The following is an 18,735-nucleotide window of genomic DNA, read 5'->3' on the forward strand; positions in this document are numbered from 1 at the left end:
ATCATATATATATGTTTATATAGCTTTTCATTAAATAAAAATTATATAAAGAAAGAACATAACTTGATCGTGGAGACATAGTCGTTTGTTGGAAAGATTCTGTCTCTGCCAATCCATAAAATATATATCTATTTTCATTGTAATTAAAAAATGCAATGGAAATTTTAACGTCTAGTGTCGATATAATTAAGTTTTTTAATCTGAATAATAGAGGATAATCCTATATTTAATTTTTTTCCCCGGAAAATAATTATGAAATATTAAATCTATATTATTGATTATGTGTCTTAATCTTACATTTAATCTCTTTATCCATTCTTTTTTTTATTTTTTTTTAAACAATACTTCCATTTAATCTTTCTAAATATTAGCGTTTTCCTCAAATTCTTTGATATATAAGCTCTCTAAATAGACCATTCACGGTGAAATTTTCTATACAATTTGGCATAAATTTATATACCAATTAAGGGCGAAAAAATGAATAATTTATAATAATAGACGGGCAATCTCGTTGAATCTCCTCTCTTCCTTTTGTTTTGTTTTGATTTCCTCCGCACAGCTTAATAAAGTTTTCTCGATTTGGTAGCCTCCTCCGACGCTCACTTCCCTTTCCAAATGGCTACAATAACTCTCAAACACACTCACATTCACATGCAGTTTGAATTTCATCAAGAACAAGAATTCGAACTCTAAAGTGTTCATTTCCTCTGCACTCAATCCCCCAACTCGGGCAAAGTAAGAATTTCTATAATTCCTGAAAAACATAAAAAAAAAGTGGTTAAAGTTTTAAGTATAATTCAGTTAGCATAGGAGTTTTTTTTTTTTTTTTTTCCCTGTTTTGTGAAGAAAAAAGAGTACTTACATGTCTTCGACATATTTTGAAGCCACCATAATTGTTGTAACAAGCAATCTATGTACATTTCGTGATCCAATTCGAAACTCAGGATATAACTGGCAAAGCCTGTCGATATAAATATATGCGACGACATAGACGGATGATCCAGCTCGGGTGTATCTGTAAATCCTCTCCAAATAGGCCTGAATCGACATGTCCGGCACCTCGCCGCAGTCGAAAACTCGGGTTTTGGACAATGTCCATGTGCGATTCTTGGCTATCCTTTCATTCCTAGCCATTGTTCTTTCGATGAGAGAAGCGAGAACAGATACGACTAATGGAGTGGTGGTGCTAGAGTTTTCTTGGCAAGAATGAGAGTGAAGATCATACCTAAGCTTTCTTGGAGATATTATGGCCATTTTAATTTTAACTCCTTTTGTGGGGAATGAAGTGGGATTGATTGGGGTTTTATATACCAAAAGAAAATAAATAAAGATTGCTATCCATGTTGGACTAATGGAAAATGAGAAGGGATTTGAGAGGAATTTATACAAGAGGAAATGGTACAAGAGTGAAGAGGAAAGGGACTAGTAGTTTCTTTTGTACCAGTCAATACAGAAAAACAAATAATTTGCCATTTGGAAGGTTGGTGGGTCAGATGTGAAAAATCAATTACAAGATATTTGCATCCATCTATTATTACAAAGATAAACTTGGGACAGTACAGCTATTATCTGTCTTCAAAATAAATTGCAATAAGCCAACGTCACAGTCAATTCTCGTTTATTTGGAGAAAAATCCCATGGCTATTAGTTTCCGAGCGGGTTGTATCTATTTTTATTAATCGAGCTTATAGAAACTATCGTCTTTGGATGATTATATCGTTTCCAATTATCTTCTACAATCATGAATAATCTCTCTCAACAGCTTCACATTCATACTCTTTTTCAAGTGAAACCGTCTCACGTGAGTTTTTTTTTTTTTGTTCATTCAAACTTTTGCAAAATTGTCTACTACCACTCAATACCACAATTGCCAGAGTTTAGGGATCATAATATTAATTTTCCAACCGGCGATAAATATTTTGATTCTTTGAAGATATGCTGTGTGTTGGGTAGGGCTCCACGCATCCACCGCTAGAGTTGGCATTAAATTGCCCATTCTAATTTGTCTTGACATTTTGTGTTAAAAATAATAATTCAATCGTGTAAACTGAAGTTACACGTGCGGAGTATCGGCCTACAATTTATTTTAGCAATAAGTTTCTAACTTTTATTTTTTGGCAGTCCCTATTTCCATGTGAACTGTTTCGCCTGAGAATATTAAATTGCATCACTCTACTCTTTCTATTTTTCTCCATTTTAAAAAATATATGCAAATAATCCTAAAAAATAAATATTTATGGTGGAGGCGATAGTTGAATGAGATTCATAGCAGTACGATTTCATGTACAATATCACGACTACCAACATGTTGACCAATTTAAACTTTGGGCCAGGTTAATCTTCCCTGTACAGACTGTGTGTGGACTCAAATCTTTTTTAATTGGGCCCAAGCATTAATGTTTTCCTTTTAAATGGCCCTCTCAAGTCTCACATTCACCTAACAAATATTTTTAGATAAAAACATACTCGTTGTATTTTTCCCTTGCAACCATGGATATTATTAATATTTGGCGTTACAAGCCTCGAAGTGACGTTCAACTTGGTGAAGTAGCTATTTGTGATAAATTACGCAAATGATCATTTTCCTATTAACACATTTTTTGATGAATTTGTCGCACTGAGTTTGTTTAGTGTGATTTACTTGATTGACGTGATTTTCATATTACGCGACGTTTAGTCCTGATTTATCTAGTATACACCTACATATCGTGGTTGCTGATTCCTCCATTAACAAAAAAATTGGCATTACAAAAAAACTATAATACACACACACACAGGAGGAGAGGGCACACGCGTGTGGGTGTGAGTTGTGTTTTTTTTTTTTTTTTTGGTTGCTTGAATAGAAGATATATCTTGTATCCCTTTTAAGTTTAAAAAATATCTTTCTGCCTTATTGCTTAGACCTGATTTTTTTATCCACCGACACCAAAAAAGGATGGTTCTCAAAAATCGTAGTTTCTGCTCTAGAGTGTCAATTGAAGATGTCAGAAAATCAAATAAAAATTTTAGAAATCGACCCCCAATTTTTTTTTTCGAAATTAATTACTGGAGAATATTTCAAAAATGATTTTGTTAAGATTGAATTACATGCAACTCCAGAAACTCTAATCAACCGATGCAGAACATCTTAACATACCCCACGTTCAGAAATGAAAAACAAGAGCTTATATCTAACTCAATTCCAAAAAATAGTTCAAAGAAGATGATTATTCAAATCTATATATACAACTCTAAAAAACTTTATCCAACTGATAATTACATTCTAAAGAGATTTCATCGTTGTTGGAATTTTTAGACTTATATAACACGTTATGACGTTGAAAAAATACGTTCTTTCAATTGATGGGTGCTTGAAAGAGATTGACTTCATTTTAATCAGTTTTCCTTTGGAATACTGCTCCTAAAGCTGTTAATACCAACGGCTGAGATTTTATCACGTAAAAAAAGTAAAAATAGCTTCATTCTAGAAAATGAGAGATTTTTACGTGGTGCATCTACACCCTTCATTTGGTGCTACACCGGGTGTAACAACATAGAATCTCTAGAAAATATATATATTTAAGACACGGGAAAATAAGGAAATATCTTGACGCTTATGTTTACACTCGGGCTTTTTCTCTAGTTGTAATTGTCTCATTATCTAGTATAACTCCAATTAAATCGAGTTGAATTCGAGTAGTCTTTGCTCAGATTCAAGTTCGAGTTTCAACTTGACTAGGTGTTGAGTTTTTTGTGTAATTGAGTTATAGACGACGTTTGATGTGAATAATGAAATTCAACGTTCGTACATCATCATACATTTGACTCAAATTTTATAATAATCATAACTAAAAAAAACTATGTTATCTTTGCTATTAATTTAATTATTAAAATGTTCCATATTTGTTAAATTGGTATTTCCTTATTTGGTTTAGAATGTCACCGTTACGTAATAAAATCACTCGTAGGCCATTCGGGCCCCCAGGCCCATATCACCGGTAAGCTATCCCGTCATGGGCCTGCTTTTTGATGATGATGAAGTTTCGTGGTGTCGAATTTTCTTGGGCCTGTGCGAGAAATCCACTCAAATTGGGCCCACCATTTGCCAGAAATGTGGTGGTGAATTTCCCTTTAACTGCACTCCATTACTAATATTTTGCTCAAAGAAAAATTATTAATTCTTGATTAAATCTTATGTTGTCCCAAATCAATCACACTAATTATCAATATGCTCATAACTGTCGTTGGAAAAGTTATCGTTTAGAATTCACCGTACATATGGTTTGTGAATATGCATAGATACGTCGACGTGAAAAAAGAGATTTTCGAGCTAATCTATTACGAAAAACTAATTTATAAAAATGAGATTATTACGTCCAAGTTGATTTATTTTAATTTGTAAGTGAATAGAAAGTGAGAGTAGAGATCTTTAGTGGTCCCATATGAAAAGGATTAAGAGAAGGGAAGAGCTCTTCTTTAGGGAAACACCAACAATTGTGTATCCCCGGTAGATAAAGTAGTTTCATAACTTTATTGACTCCCATGTTCTAATTTAATTGATACTTAGGTAAAATTATAAATTTCAAAAAATGGTACACAACTACTTGAGATCGACTTTTTCGGGATTAAGATTTTATTTTATATATGTACATAGATCGACATATTGTCCGAGTCGCTTTTTTCAAAAATATAACAATTTAATATGGACACAAACTTGTGTGAGACGGTCTCACGGGTCGTATTTTATGAGACGTATACCTTATTTGGGTCATCCATCGAAAAAGTATTACTTTTATTGTTAATATAGGTAGAGATGATCCGTCTCAGAGAAAAAGATTCATGGGACCGTCTCACAAGAGACCTACTCTTTAATATGAATGTATCATACTAGAGTAATTTACTCCATTACATGCATGTAATCCTCCATATATACCGGCAGTTCTCGACAAAAGCATCGATTCGTTTGATTCGAAAAAAAAAATTGGTGAATGAAGTAGTTTTTTTTTTTTTTTTTTTTTCATTTTAAAATGAATGTCATCAATTTTTTTTAAAAAATTAAAATCATAGGAAATATAATAAGATTGAATGAGACATATATCATCGTCCATATTTGAATGTATTGTACTATGGAAATTAATTAATTAGTCTGTTCAATTACTAAAATGAGCTGTATGTAAGTTGACGGGGGACATTAAAATGTGCCTAATGATGAAATATTGAGTGGAGAAATCATTTTAGAGTAAATGTGCAACGGTTGGGTTTATGCTTCATTTTTATACACACAGAAATATGAAAAAGATTATTAATTTTTCTTTAGATTTGAAGACTTTTTTTATTTGTCTTTTAATTTTGCTCATTTTCATGGGAGTTGGTCGTGTTAAATAACTCCATGAATTAATTGTAAATTTTTTAAGAATCGGAGATAATTTTGTCCGAGTTTGTTTTCTAAGGTTAAAGTAAGTTGTACTGTACCTTTGGTATGGGCAAAATATTCGTTTCTCCTCCTAAGAATGACTAAATGACAAATGCGTCCCAACTATGTTCAGGCAACTTTTGGTACGAAGTTGACCGCTGTTTTCTGCAATAATATGTTTTACGAGTCCTGATTTTACCCTCTTTACCACCTTCGGGGAAATTTGCATTCCACACCTTTCCCGTCGGGATAACATTCATTTTTTATTTTCCAAAATAAATGGTGGCGTACTTGATCAAATAGATTTAGATAAAAAGACAGATGGTGTGAAGAATAACGTATGAAATACTCCATAATTAATTAACAACTTAAAACTACTATTATAAAATAAACAATGCAATCCCTTGCTGTCATTCCTATTTAACTAAAAAATTCATTTTAAATTTTCATAAACAAGAAAATCTTATTTTTTTAATGGAAGTATATTATAAGTTCACGTTTTTATTAAAATTGTAAAAATTTGCGTGAGACGGTCTCACATGTCGTATTTTGTGAGAAAGATTTTTTATTTAGATTATCCATGAAAAAATATTACATTTTATTCTAATAGTATTACTTTTTATTGTGAATATCGGTAGGGTTGACCCGTCTCACGGATAAAGATTCGTGAGACCGTCTCACAAAAGACATACTCTATTAAAATTATGAACTTCGGATCCCACCACCACTTTGTTATATGCCCGACGCTCCTGTAAAGGAGGTCGAAGTCTAAACTTTCTTTTCGATCTTAAAAGCTAACAATAAATTGATCAAAAAAAGAGAACTATAACAGTAAAAGAAAAAGGTCATATATAGGGAATGGAAATGAAACAAATTGAGGACAAAACTGTCTTTTACTCCAGCAAAAATAAAACATAAATATTTAAAACAAAAGCAGAAAGTATTCGGAAATATATTAGTTTCTCGTGTATGGGTGGGCATAATTCGAGTATTGACCCAACCTCGTCTACTCGGGTAGAAAAGAAAGGTAATTCATGTATTTTTCGGGTTATGAAATTGATACAAGTATATCAGGTCGATTCAGAGTATCCGATTTTTATTTTAATTTTTTAATTTGAACTTTTTATAAAGAAAGAAATAATGTATTTTCAGTTATATTGGAGTTGATGATGTTAATATATTAAAATTTTGTATTTTTTAAGGTTATATTTTAAAAATTAATTAAAATTTAGATTTAATACAATTTTTTTGAAAATATAATCCGACCCGTGTCCACCCATGATCAAACTGGACTAAGATTCTGATTAAGGTAGAGCTGTAAACGAATCGAATCGAATCGAATTTTATGAAATTTTCAGTATTCGAGCTCGAGCTCGAATTCGAATAAACATATTCGAAGCTCGATTCGAAACTCGAAGTTTTATCATTTTCGATTCGAACTGAGGCTCGAGTTCGAATCGGATTCGAACTCGAATAATATTATATATATTATATATTATAATATTATATATAATATATTATATATATACTTAATAATATTTTATTTATTTTTTAAATATAATGCTAAAGTTCGCGAACAGTTCGCGAATAATCGAACAATATAATTTTAGCTCGAATTCGATTCGAAAAATATTCGAACATGTTCGAGTTCGGCTCGAATTCGATAATTTCGAATTCGAACCAAATATTATTCGAACCGGCTTGAAAAGTTCGTGAACATGTTCGATTCGTTTACACCCCTAGGATTATGGGCTCACAAATTTCTTGTCAAACTACTGAGAGTGACTGCAAGCAACCTGTGGCCTACAGGTATCTATCTATATCTAGCCTTTCCACACACACAACACAAACAATAATATACAAAGTTGAATTTTTGCGCATGTATATAAATGCGAGACACCAACACCGACTCAAAACCAGTTATAAATTAATGTAATTTCTGCCTCTTTACTTTTTAATTAATCATAATCTCTCTCTATCTCCCTCTCTAAATCATCCTGAAAATAATTTTTTTTTGGGAAAAAAAAAAAAAAAAGAAAGAAATGGTAGATCAGCAGACCGTTTGTTGTATGTGCGGAGATGTTGGGTTCCCGGAAAAACTCTTCCGCTGCTCCAAGTGTCGCAACCGCTCCCAACACTCGTAAGCAGCCGCCCCCTCCATGTACGGTCTAAATACACACACACACACACACATCACCATATGTACACTTTATAATTCTTGGCTCTCGGTGAATGGAGCGATCGAGAGGTGATTTTATGCAGCACATATATTTGTTGAAAATGTTTTTTTATTTTATTTTTTTCCTGTTTAATTATATATCTGATGAGTGTGTCCAACTTTGCTACATGGAGTCTCCTCTTGCCATGATTCCTCGGCAAAAAAATCACGAAAATCTTAGAGGAGCATACGATGAAATAAGCTTTTTTGGGACAGGGAAAGGGTCGTTATGCGCAGCCTGATCAAATATTAAATAAATATTTTTTTATTTCATTTAATATTCATTCTTGACCTCACAAATACTAAGATATTACAAGCTCTAACTTGAAAAACAATCGATTGATTATTTGACAGGTACTGCAGCAATTTCTACAGCGAATTCGCGGATCCTGTTGAATTATGTGAATGGTGCCAATGCGAGGGAAAAAACACATCATCAAGACATGGAAACACATCATCGTCGAGAAATAACAACAACAACAACAGCAGCAGCATCAGCAAAGCTGCGCATGCTAGTGAAGTGAGGTCCACCTACTCCGGCGACAAAATTAAGCTGCAGGATCGGGAAGAGGGCGGTTCTTCGGCTGAGAAAGCTGCCGGAAAAAGCCCCTCGCCACGCCCCACCACCAGAAGGTACAAACTCCTCAAGGATGTAATGTGTTAAACTATGACAAAGGTGGGCTCGAAACACATAAATAAATAAAATTATTGTGTTCGCCAGATATTTATGTGTGTATGTATATTACCAGTAGCTTTAGTTTTTTTTAAGCATATTTATGTGTGTTCATCATTAAGCCCCTCGTTTTCATTTTTTTTTAAAGGAGTTTTTCTCCGCCCATGTCTCCTTGCAAATAAACCGTGTACAAATGAACTATTCATCATTACAGCGATCTCTCCCATTAAATTAATCAACTTAGGCACCAATTTATTCGTCACATGAGATGATGTTCGTGAGATGAGATGATGAAAGATATATAATATAAAGATAAATCAATGTGCATGGATAATATAATTATTAATAACTCATCATTTGTACCAAATAGTTAACCTGATTATCTCCTTCCGTGCTTCCTTCAATATCACATAATTTAGTTGAAGTGCTGGCAAAATTATGTAAACTTAGTGAAGCTTTAAAAAAGAAATAGGGTTTGATTTGTATGTAGGGTTTGTCTGTTTGTCAAGTACAGAGAGTAGTGGGAAAGGCGAAAGTGGATTACCCTCATTTGTTATGTTTGAGGCTCGATCGTAAAGGAGAAATGAATGGGGATGGCTCTCTATTTCCCAAAAGTAAATATTCATAGTACCTTATAAAGCTGCTATCTTTTACCAGATTCATTAAAAGTATTCATTGAGTCTATCCATTATATAGTTTAGTTTTACTTAAAATATTGTGAAAATTACATAAAAAGTAAAACCAAGTACCATGCGTTTCGGCACTCCATGATGGGTCGTAGAATGAATAATTAATATCCGAGGATGCATGACTTAAGAATATAAAATTATTAAAATTTATTATAAAGTTCACATATAAAATTCAATAGTCAGTTAATTCACAAAATAAATTCGAACCCAAATAAAGTTTTATTCGTATATCTTTCAGATTTTGACAATTTTAGTCTTTTTTCTTTTTCTCACGAGAGTAATGATGCGAGTTTAAGTAAGTACGGTAACTTCAATCATATTTCATGATCATGGTTCTTGACTCAATAACTTAGTGTGTGCAACAAAGCACATCGATCATGCATGTGTGGCTGATCTGAAGATGAAGTACTAAAGTTGCAATGAATATGAAATGTTGACCCATCACGCTTCGTTTTCTTTTGTGTCCTCGTTCAGTTTCTCTTATGTCAAACAAAGCAATCCCACATGGTAATTGCTTACCTTCACACATTTCAACCCCTCTCTTTCCAACTTGCAAGCAACAAATTGATAGATAGAGGCTTGCGTATTTAAACCTTTCTAACACGGATTAACTAAGACAAATTTCGCTTAATTAAATACGTGACTTTCGTGGTCATCTCCAATGCGCGCATATATTCAATGTTTATGTAAAGAATTTTACTAAATTATAGCCATTTTTAATATATATTCTCGTATATTCCTTTTAGTTGAATGTGAATACTTGGGATGCGAGAGTGACAAGTTTAATGTAAGTTAATTATGTCTTAATATATATATATATATATATATATATATGATTTAATTAATGTAAATTGTTGGAACTATTTGGTGGGCTCGCATAATTTAATTAATTGTTAATGAACCCGCGGTCTAATAAAAAAGACTCGATAAGATAATATAATTATTTAAGAGTTTCCAAAGTATTAAATAAATTAGTATGATTCATCTTATGTGTAGAAACACAACTCAATTAAGCATTCTATGACGGTGATCGATTCTCTGTTGACTTGGAAGATCCATAACTCTCACGCTAGATCAATCAATGAATTCTGACACACATTTACTCTTATTTATATTTTGATAATTGGAAATGAATTTTTTGTTTCTTGTGTTATATTGATTCGATAACATTTATTAAATGTCTAACATAAACGAGTTAGGTCTTGCCGTACTGTTTAAATTAAATACAATTAAGGTTGAGATTTTTAATGGGGACCGATTGCGATCAAGGAGTGCATGGGTGACAATTACTTGTGGAAGGTGTAGTCAAAAGTCAAAACTATTTCACGAGAATAACACGGAAACTAAAACTTTAAGATGTGAAAAATGCAGTCCGTTATTGTTTATTTGCATTGTAAGAAAAAAATAATTCTTTTTTTGGAAATGTTTACATTGGTAGGAAACCGTCTTACGTTATATTATAAGATAGGACGATACTTGTCGTTTAATCAAATGTAATGCGACAAAAATGATAATCGATCGGAAGATCATTTAGAGTTTATGGATATCACTGTTTTAAAAAATAACATCCAACTGAAAGGAAGGTCTTCTGACTAAACCATATTCATAAATTGATGGCTGATATATACAGTTTTCAGTCTGCGATTCACAACACGATTAAAATTATATATATGTGCGTGCGCGTGCGCGTGCGCGGCGTGCGTGTGGTGGTTATTGACCCGAACAATCCACAGGAACACTTGGCTGCCGTTTGTCAACTTCCAAGCCACCGTGAAAAAGAGGTCGTTAATCACCCAATTAATATCAAAGATTCGTAAAGACTTGGGAGTCCTTACTTGCCCTCTTCTTTAAATGTCTGCGCATATATATATATATATATATATATATATATATATATATACACACAAAAACTTTTGTGAGACGGATCTTGAACTCGAATCAATTAATAAAATTATATTATTTTTTATTTATTTTTTATTTTAAATATGAATCGAGTCGAATCATATCACGGTTATACTAATAAAAATTTATTAATTGTGTGTAAACAGGCAGGGAGAGGTCCAACATGGGGCAAATGAACCGAATCCAATTTGACCCCAACAGAGATAATTCATGTTTATGTATAATATTAAAAATAAAATATTAGTTCCCCCAAATCCCTTTGACTCATCTCGTTAGTCCCATGCGTTACATATGTGTACACATTTCTGTCAAATTCAATACAATGTTAGCAATTTTTTTTTTCAATTTTAGTAATAATTATTATATCGGAATACAGACGTAACATCAAACACATTAGCAATTTTTGTCGACACATCTTCACTTTCGAGTTACACGTGATTATTTTTCAGTATCACGTCAACAATACTCCGATGAAAAATGACATAAATAAATAAAAAAATATAACTTAGTGAATTGAATTATAAATTGATCGATAACATGACAAAAAGAAGAAAAAAAATTCAAGTTACGAAATCCAAATGTAATTTTCCACATATATGTATGTTGTATATATGTGTGTGTATTTATATGTATGGTACGTATGTATATATACATGTCTATTTATTTAATTTAATCTAAAACATAAATGTATGTACGTATACTTAGAATTGTGGTGCTTTGAAGGAAGTAGAACAAAAAGTAAATAAAATTTAAATAAAAGGACGTGATTGTCCGTCCCAGTCTGGCCATTGGATCCGGATTGAAGAGATCAATGCAAACTAATCAAATATAACATATAAAGCACAAGTACCCCGCCCCGGAGTTACATCTGACCAAAAAATGTATCTAATAAATTCGTTTTAATTGATTTCTATGTATCACATTAACAACCAAACAATGTACCTAAACAATGTACTAAACCGAACAATTTTCCCTCCAAATAACCTCGTACGAACACCATCATTCGAAGCCATTTCCGATTCATAGAAAGATCGAAAACTGAAATTAGGGTTCGAACCATACAAAGCCTGCACACCTTTGATATCATCGACCCTCAAATCCACCTTCTTCTCCCTAGGCTTCAAGCTTGGATACATCACAGATTCTATAACACCGCTGTGCGCCAATCCCAACAAATGTCCGATTTCATGCGTCACCACCGACTCTAAATCCACGGCAATATCAGATTTCTCCACTCGAAAGTCCACCGCCCATGTCTCAGCCGTGTCTAGGTGGAGCCGCCCTATTTCAGGTGAGAATGCATGTGCTAGAACTCCAAGAACCCCGTCGAATGCCTCCCCGTCTCCATGATCGCCGCTGTAGAACCCTATCTTGATGTCAGCGAATCCGTAATCCTCGGATTCCACGAATGTTACAGGAATGACAGAAGCCCAGTGGCTAAAGGCACGTTCAAACGTAGCCTTCATATCTTGCATGGATAAGTAAGTAATTATATTTGTTGGTGATATTGCGTATGTCAAAGTCATCGGAATACTCCGGCCCCATCTTGGCCGGCCGATGAAGTACGTGTACTTTTGGGTGGTTTGCGACAGTTTTCCAGAGTCAGGGACTATGTCAGGCATGCCGCATCTAGGAGAGATGAGTTTGGAAAGTGTACGAGAATCGAGCTTCCCATTAATGGAAAGGCCAAACTTTTGTTGATATCTTGTTATGGCGTTTTCCAGCTCGCCGTCGAATAAATCAGTTGAATTCGCATCAGTTTTTGACTCTATATACCCAAATCGGTTGAAATATTTCTTGAGTTCCGAAATCCCTTCGACGACATTGCCCCTGGTGGCATCCCTGAAATTTTCAAATTCTTGCCAAGTTATAGAACTATTTTTTGGGTTTATACAAGAAAATGGCGATGTTCTTGCATGACATGTACATGGTGAAGAGACGAGGGAGAGAAGGAAAAAACATGTAACGAAGGAATACATATGTTCGTCCGTGAACATGAAAAGGTTTACGGAAAAGAAATATTATTGTTATTGTTATAAAGGAAATATGGATTGTAAAATGAATAAATAATATAAAAGACGTTGAATCTCCATGAATGTATAATGATTGGAATATATGAAGTTAATGAATTCTCTCCCTTCATATTGCATTAATTTTCTCCTTTATTGAGAAAAATGGTCAAATTTCTTTTGTTCACAATCTATGTTACTATGTACATACAGATAAATATCTACATATATTAAATTATCCAATCATATCTATCGATTATTAGACAAAAAATTGTGTGAGACGGTCTCACGGGTCTTATTTTGTGTGACGGATCTCTTATCTGGGTCATCAATGAAAAAGTATTACTTTTTATGCTAAGAGTATTACTTTTTATTATGAATATTAGTAGGGTTGACCCGTTTCACAGATAAAGATTCATGAGACTGTCTTACAAGAGACATACTCCGATTATTATACCATTACATTAAACATAACATATAAAAAATCGAGTTATATGTACTGTTTCTAAAATAATTTGCAATTGAAATAGATTTTCAGGGGTCAGTCCTATACTACAATTCAACCCCAATCCATTTTATTACTTATATAAATTGCCTAATCTAACCTCTAGATCATAATATATATTAGAAAAAAATACTATTCGTACCCGATTGACTAATATAATTAATTAATCCTAGTGTTATTTAGCCACACACTTGGATAAAATCGAATTTTAATTAGGTGAATCGTAGCCGTGTAGTTCAATCAATTAGTATATTTGTGGTGTTGGTGGCGTCAGAAGGAAGACATATTTTTAAGAAACTTTGGTTATTTGGGTTTGTTTCAGTTTGAAGTTAGGAATTCGTTAATGTTCAAGTGTTTGAAGCAACCCAATTCGATTGGGTACCAAATTTTGTTAGATGCGATCATTGCATTGTTGCTTGTATATGTTCTCGATCTAACTCATGGGTCCTTCTTTTGCTTTTTCACTCTAAAAAACATTTAAAAATCATTTTTCTTTAATAATTATACAGCATTATATTATAAAAAAATGCCGGACTACTAATATCTAAAGTGTTCTCTAAGTTTGTAAAGTTGGGCCAAAATAAACAATGTTCGGAATGAAATCAGTTGGGACACAGGCAACGATTGCTCGTCCAGACAAACAAACTACACATGCATGCCAGCATCTTTCGATTACCCTCGTGGTAATAATAATAATAATAATAATAATAATAATAAGATTATTTTAATACATATGCATCGTACTAATAACACGAAGAAGTTAAATTGCCCCCTCGTAAGTTAAATCGTGATGTTGAACTGCGGACTAATGTAACGGTTTAAATATTTTATTAACATTGTTTAAATTAGTTATAGTTTTTTATAAAAGGACAAACATTTGATCCTATACATGAACCATGTGTATCGAACTTAAATTGATATTAAAGAAACAAAATATACCGGATTGACTAAAAACTATTATGATCAGCTAATTGAATTCAAGTCGTGCCTCCAATAATTTAACCAAAGTCCCGTATTGGAAATATATGAAGAAGATCATAAGTTAATAAGATGGAATAATATCTCTATTAGGATGACGTCTTTTGGGTAAAGTTCAAATGCAAATCCACGAGGACTTGAACTCAAAGTGGTCACGATCATACTTTCAGTTCCATTGCACAAGTGATATCAAATGCATGTGGGTGAAATCCTATGATACTTAAATGAAGGAGGTAAGAGCTCTCAGTAATTCTGTGATAAGATCGAGGCAAACCGTGCTTCCAAATATTTCACATAAGACGTGCACTCTCAATACAGTGGAGGGGAATGACCTCGATAAAGGACTGATGAGATTGAAGGGATGTCCAAACCATGAGAAAAATGATTATCATTTATTTGAAGGAAGGATTTTTTGGAATTCAACCAACGCCCTACATTGGAAATACACAAGGAAGATAATGTAATAAAGTTAAATAATATCATCATTGCTATAAGACATTTTGGGTAAAGCCCATAAACAAATTAATAAAGATTCATGTCCAACGAGAACAATATCATACCATCGTGAAAATATACGAGTTTCATTGCACAATAGTTCTCATATTTGAAATACATTTGGTTCCATAGTTTGTGCTTCCATGCGTTCCGAGATATCTTGAGTAGTCATGATAAATGTTATTTTAATGCAACTGGCTTCTTTAAAATTAAACTTAAACGTTTTGATGGTTCCTAAGAGCAACCACAATGGGTGTTAAATGGATGTTACTCTATTGTGAGTGGGCGTTATAAGAGAGAGAAAGGGGGCGTTCATATGTTTGAACGCCCCTCTGTCTGCTTATTTTTTTAAAAAAATTTGACATTTAGCGACGGTTTTTGAAAAAATCGTCGCTATTAACGACGGATTTTCAGAAACCGTCGCTGAACGCGAGCCCCACACACGTGATGATGTTTCCTTATTTAATGTCATTTAATGTATAGGTTTAAATTTCAAATTTTCATTTTTTAAAAATAAATTCGGATATTAAAATAAATTAAAAATAATGAGTGTGAATGTTTTATAGTAAAAATAAGATGAATGAGTGGACAACGGAACCTACAAATAATGAGTGTGAATGTTAAAATGAATGTGGGAGAATAGATGTGTTAATGTAATGTGTATGTGGCATGTGGACCCTACGATTTTTGATGAGGTGGTGGGTGATAACAACAACGAATGGGGTGCCCTAATTGATTAATATTTTCTTAACTGTAGTTGGATGGACTTAGAAATTTGTATAGCATACATATTTATTATTATTATTATTGTATTATAACACGTCTTAATTGAAACTCAGAGTTTCGTGATGGCAGATTTGAATTTGAATCGCTCTAGCTCCAAGTTGACACACTTAAATAGGGATTGTTCAATAGTTTTAATGAAAAATAAATACGGCATTTGTAATCGACAGAACTTCGGGTGGACTTTTCAAAAGCAACTATATATGATATACATAAAGAAAAATAAATATAATCCACGTCTCGATTATTATAATTTTCTCAGATAAAATTAAAGGTTATAACATAAAGTGGGTGTAGATAATTTCGGCGACACTGACGAGACGGAGAAATTTAAATTCGGAAGTATTTTTCACATAATATATTTTATAATTTCTCCTCATAAAAGTCTACAATTGATATTTATATTTGAAAGAATATGAAAATAGGAAAATTGTAATTCCTTTTTATTTTTAAAAACAAAACTATGAAAAGGGTGATAAGTGATCTCATCGTTACTCTATGCAATTTGGAAAAAAAAAATAAAAATAGAGGGCATATTAAAAGCCACGGAATTTAGAAAATACAAGTGATGAATTTAGGGATGACAATTTTTATCGTGGAGAAAATCCGAAACAGAACATGTTTAGAGACTAATTTTTAGGTTTGAGGATTTCTTTAAAACATCTGGAATGTTTCATGGTGAATATGAAGATACTCTCACAATCTCCGAACTCATGTTCGATAATAATAATAGTAATAATAATAATTAGAATTCTCGAAACTGCCCATATCTCCACCCTATTATTATTTTTGAAGTAGGGACGTGGATTTGACCGTCGTGAGTTCGGATTTGTGAAAAAATGGAGATGAAGATGATGATACAATTTGGGACCTAGACAGAGACAAGAAAGACAAACCAACCCCTACCATGCACAGTTGTCAACTTCTGATCCATAGCGGCGATCTTGATTATAAATGAGAGGAGTATGAATGTCTCCCAAGTCCCATGAGCACTTACTTTTCGACATACCGATGTGAAAATGGTTGGTTATTTGTTATATCTGAATTTTAAATTAATTATACATTATGAGTGAAATATACTTATATATATATATAATTATTGTGGTTTTTGTTAGCAATTATAGATACATTTTATCTATTCTATAGAGCATTATTTTCTTAACGAACAAAAATTATATGTCACATTTGAAAGTTTTTTTTTTTTGTCTATTTCGTCTCGCCCGTAAAAACAATAAAAAAAATTCCCTTATATTATAAACTATAAAAAAATACAAAATAAATTTGATTTTTTTAAATATTGGAGAAGTTTCAATTTATTTGTTATTATCTTTATTTTAGGACTTCGTATCCAACCAAATCTTAAAATAGCGTGGATTTAACAACCTCCACTGATAAGTCATTATCGAATTAAATGTGTACAGCCTTATTGGGTAAGAAAAATTATCATGCATTATACATTAAAAGAAAATAAATAAATCTATCATTCATTAAATGTTTGATGAAGTTAGTAACGAGGTACACAAAGACATTAATAATGAGCTGATGCGATTCAAGTTTAAATTTGTAAATTTACAAAAGCTATATTATATTACAATATTAAATGTTCAAAAAATTGGTTACCAAATATTTTCAAAAATTATAATCAATTATGAAATAATAAATCAAATCTTAAATCAACTACTTCGTCGCTTTCATGAACTCTCGTTACGAGGTGGACAACACCTTCGGCTTCGCAGCACCGATTGTGCCTCTGGCGACAGCGGCGTAGCGTAATCCTTAAAAGAGATCGAGAACCTCGAGGCAGGCTCCTACCACTACGCTGACCACATACACTACTGAATGAAAAATTGGTCTTAGGTTCCAACAGATAATTTATTCTTTGAAATAATATTTTTCCTAATTTAATTTCTTTATTTATAAGATTGTATGAAATATTGAATTAAGAGTTTTGTTTTTCTAGATAGGATATTTATGATAATGATTTTATAATATGATATTATTGATGTAAAAGAATTTACTTCTAATAAAATTATTAATGTTCATATCTTGAATATTTCTTTTTTAAAGATAAACCTTAGGAGACGAGAAAACTATAAATAAGGGAAGCAAACTAAAGAAAATGGCTCTTCGACTATTCGATAATTCTGATTTGATTCTTCGCATGGAAGTTTTCGTAGCTGTTTACTGGTGCACTTTTGCGCGTTGTGAAATTCAGAGAAAAACTATTCATAAGGACGTTGTTGTGTTGAAGAGTGATGTCTAACGTGTTTCTTTGATTGTTGGAGATATCTGCAAACAACACACGTAAAAATGTTAGCTAAACTTCGTGTTTTACTATTCCAATTTCTGGCATAACGTTTTTTCTTTCTTGATTACGTTTTAGTGGTGTTAGTTATTTTAAAAAGCAATTTATTTTCTCAAAGGATTTAGAAAATTGATTTTCATTAAAGTAACTGGTCTTTATAAACTTAAAAATGTTTTCTAGTGATTATTTTGTCATGAGACATCGCACAAGTATTTATACTTACACATAATTAATTCTAAGTTATTTTACTTTGAGTTGTTCATTTGTGTTATTACACAAACTCTCGTACACATGTACACAAATTCTCACACACTATTTATAATTTATGTTAAACAAAACATAACCTCACATCAACAACTACTAATTTCAGAGCCATGGTCCAAGATTTCACCTGCATACTAGCACCGCCGTTTACTATCAAGAAATAGACTCTATCTTTCAGCCCTTCCGCCGTCATATCTCTGACGTCCCTTTCCTCAGAAAGTCCACTCGCCGCCTTCCTTCCCTATTTCTGCTCCACCTTCCTCCCCACATTTACCGCACCTTCATCCACCATTACAGCACCTATAATCCAACTAAAAATTTAAAAAATTAAAACAAATTAAGCACCCGATGTGCAGGGTATCATTTCTGTGTGTGTATATATATATTTACATATTCGCTCATACTGTAATGCTTCATGGATGCAAATTCTGAAAATTTATTACCCGATAGGCACACGTACAAACATTTCACACAAATACTGCATGCCTGTCACATTTTTTCTTGCTAATTAATTTATGCTAT

The 18,735-nt window shown here is 32.6% G+C and overlaps 2 protein-coding genes and 1 long non-coding RNA gene across 3 annotated transcripts; 1 reads left to right on the forward strand and 2 right to left on the reverse strand.

The window, feature by feature from the left end:
- Positions 1-410: 410 nt before the first annotated feature.
- On the reverse strand, positions 411-1,400 carry LOC142554428 (cyclin-U2-1-like). Its single transcript, XM_075665101.1, has 2 exons — positions 863-1,400; positions 411-754 (listed from the first exon to the last, which is right to left on the reverse strand). Exons 1-2 carry the CDS (start codon positions 1,252-1,254, stop codon positions 487-489), a joined length of 660 nt encoding a protein of 219 aa, XP_075521216.1. The 5' UTR covers positions 1,255-1,400; the 3' UTR covers positions 411-486.
- A 5,889-nt stretch (positions 1,401-7,289) lies between these two features.
- LOC142553120 (uncharacterized) lies at positions 7,290-8,104 on the forward strand. Its single transcript, XR_012821902.1, has 2 exons — positions 7,290-7,532; positions 7,965-8,104. It is a non-coding gene; the product is annotated as an uncharacterized LOC142553120 (long non-coding RNA).
- Positions 8,105-11,724: 3,620 nt separating this feature from the next.
- Positions 11,725-12,895, reverse strand: LOC142553119 (metalloendoproteinase 4-MMP-like). Its single transcript, XM_075663127.1, has one exon. The coding sequence runs from the start codon at positions 12,869-12,871 to the stop codon at positions 11,792-11,794; it is 1,080 nt and encodes a 359-aa protein (XP_075519242.1). The 5' UTR covers positions 12,872-12,895; the 3' UTR covers positions 11,725-11,791.
- Between the last annotated feature and the right edge of the window lie 5,840 nt (positions 12,896-18,735).

Source organism: Primulina tabacum, chromosome 8, assembly GCF_025594145.1.
Source record: "Primulina tabacum isolate GXHZ01 chromosome 8, ASM2559414v2, whole genome shotgun sequence".
Lineage (NCBI taxonomy): Eukaryota > Viridiplantae > Streptophyta > Magnoliopsida > Lamiales > Gesneriaceae > Primulina > Primulina tabacum.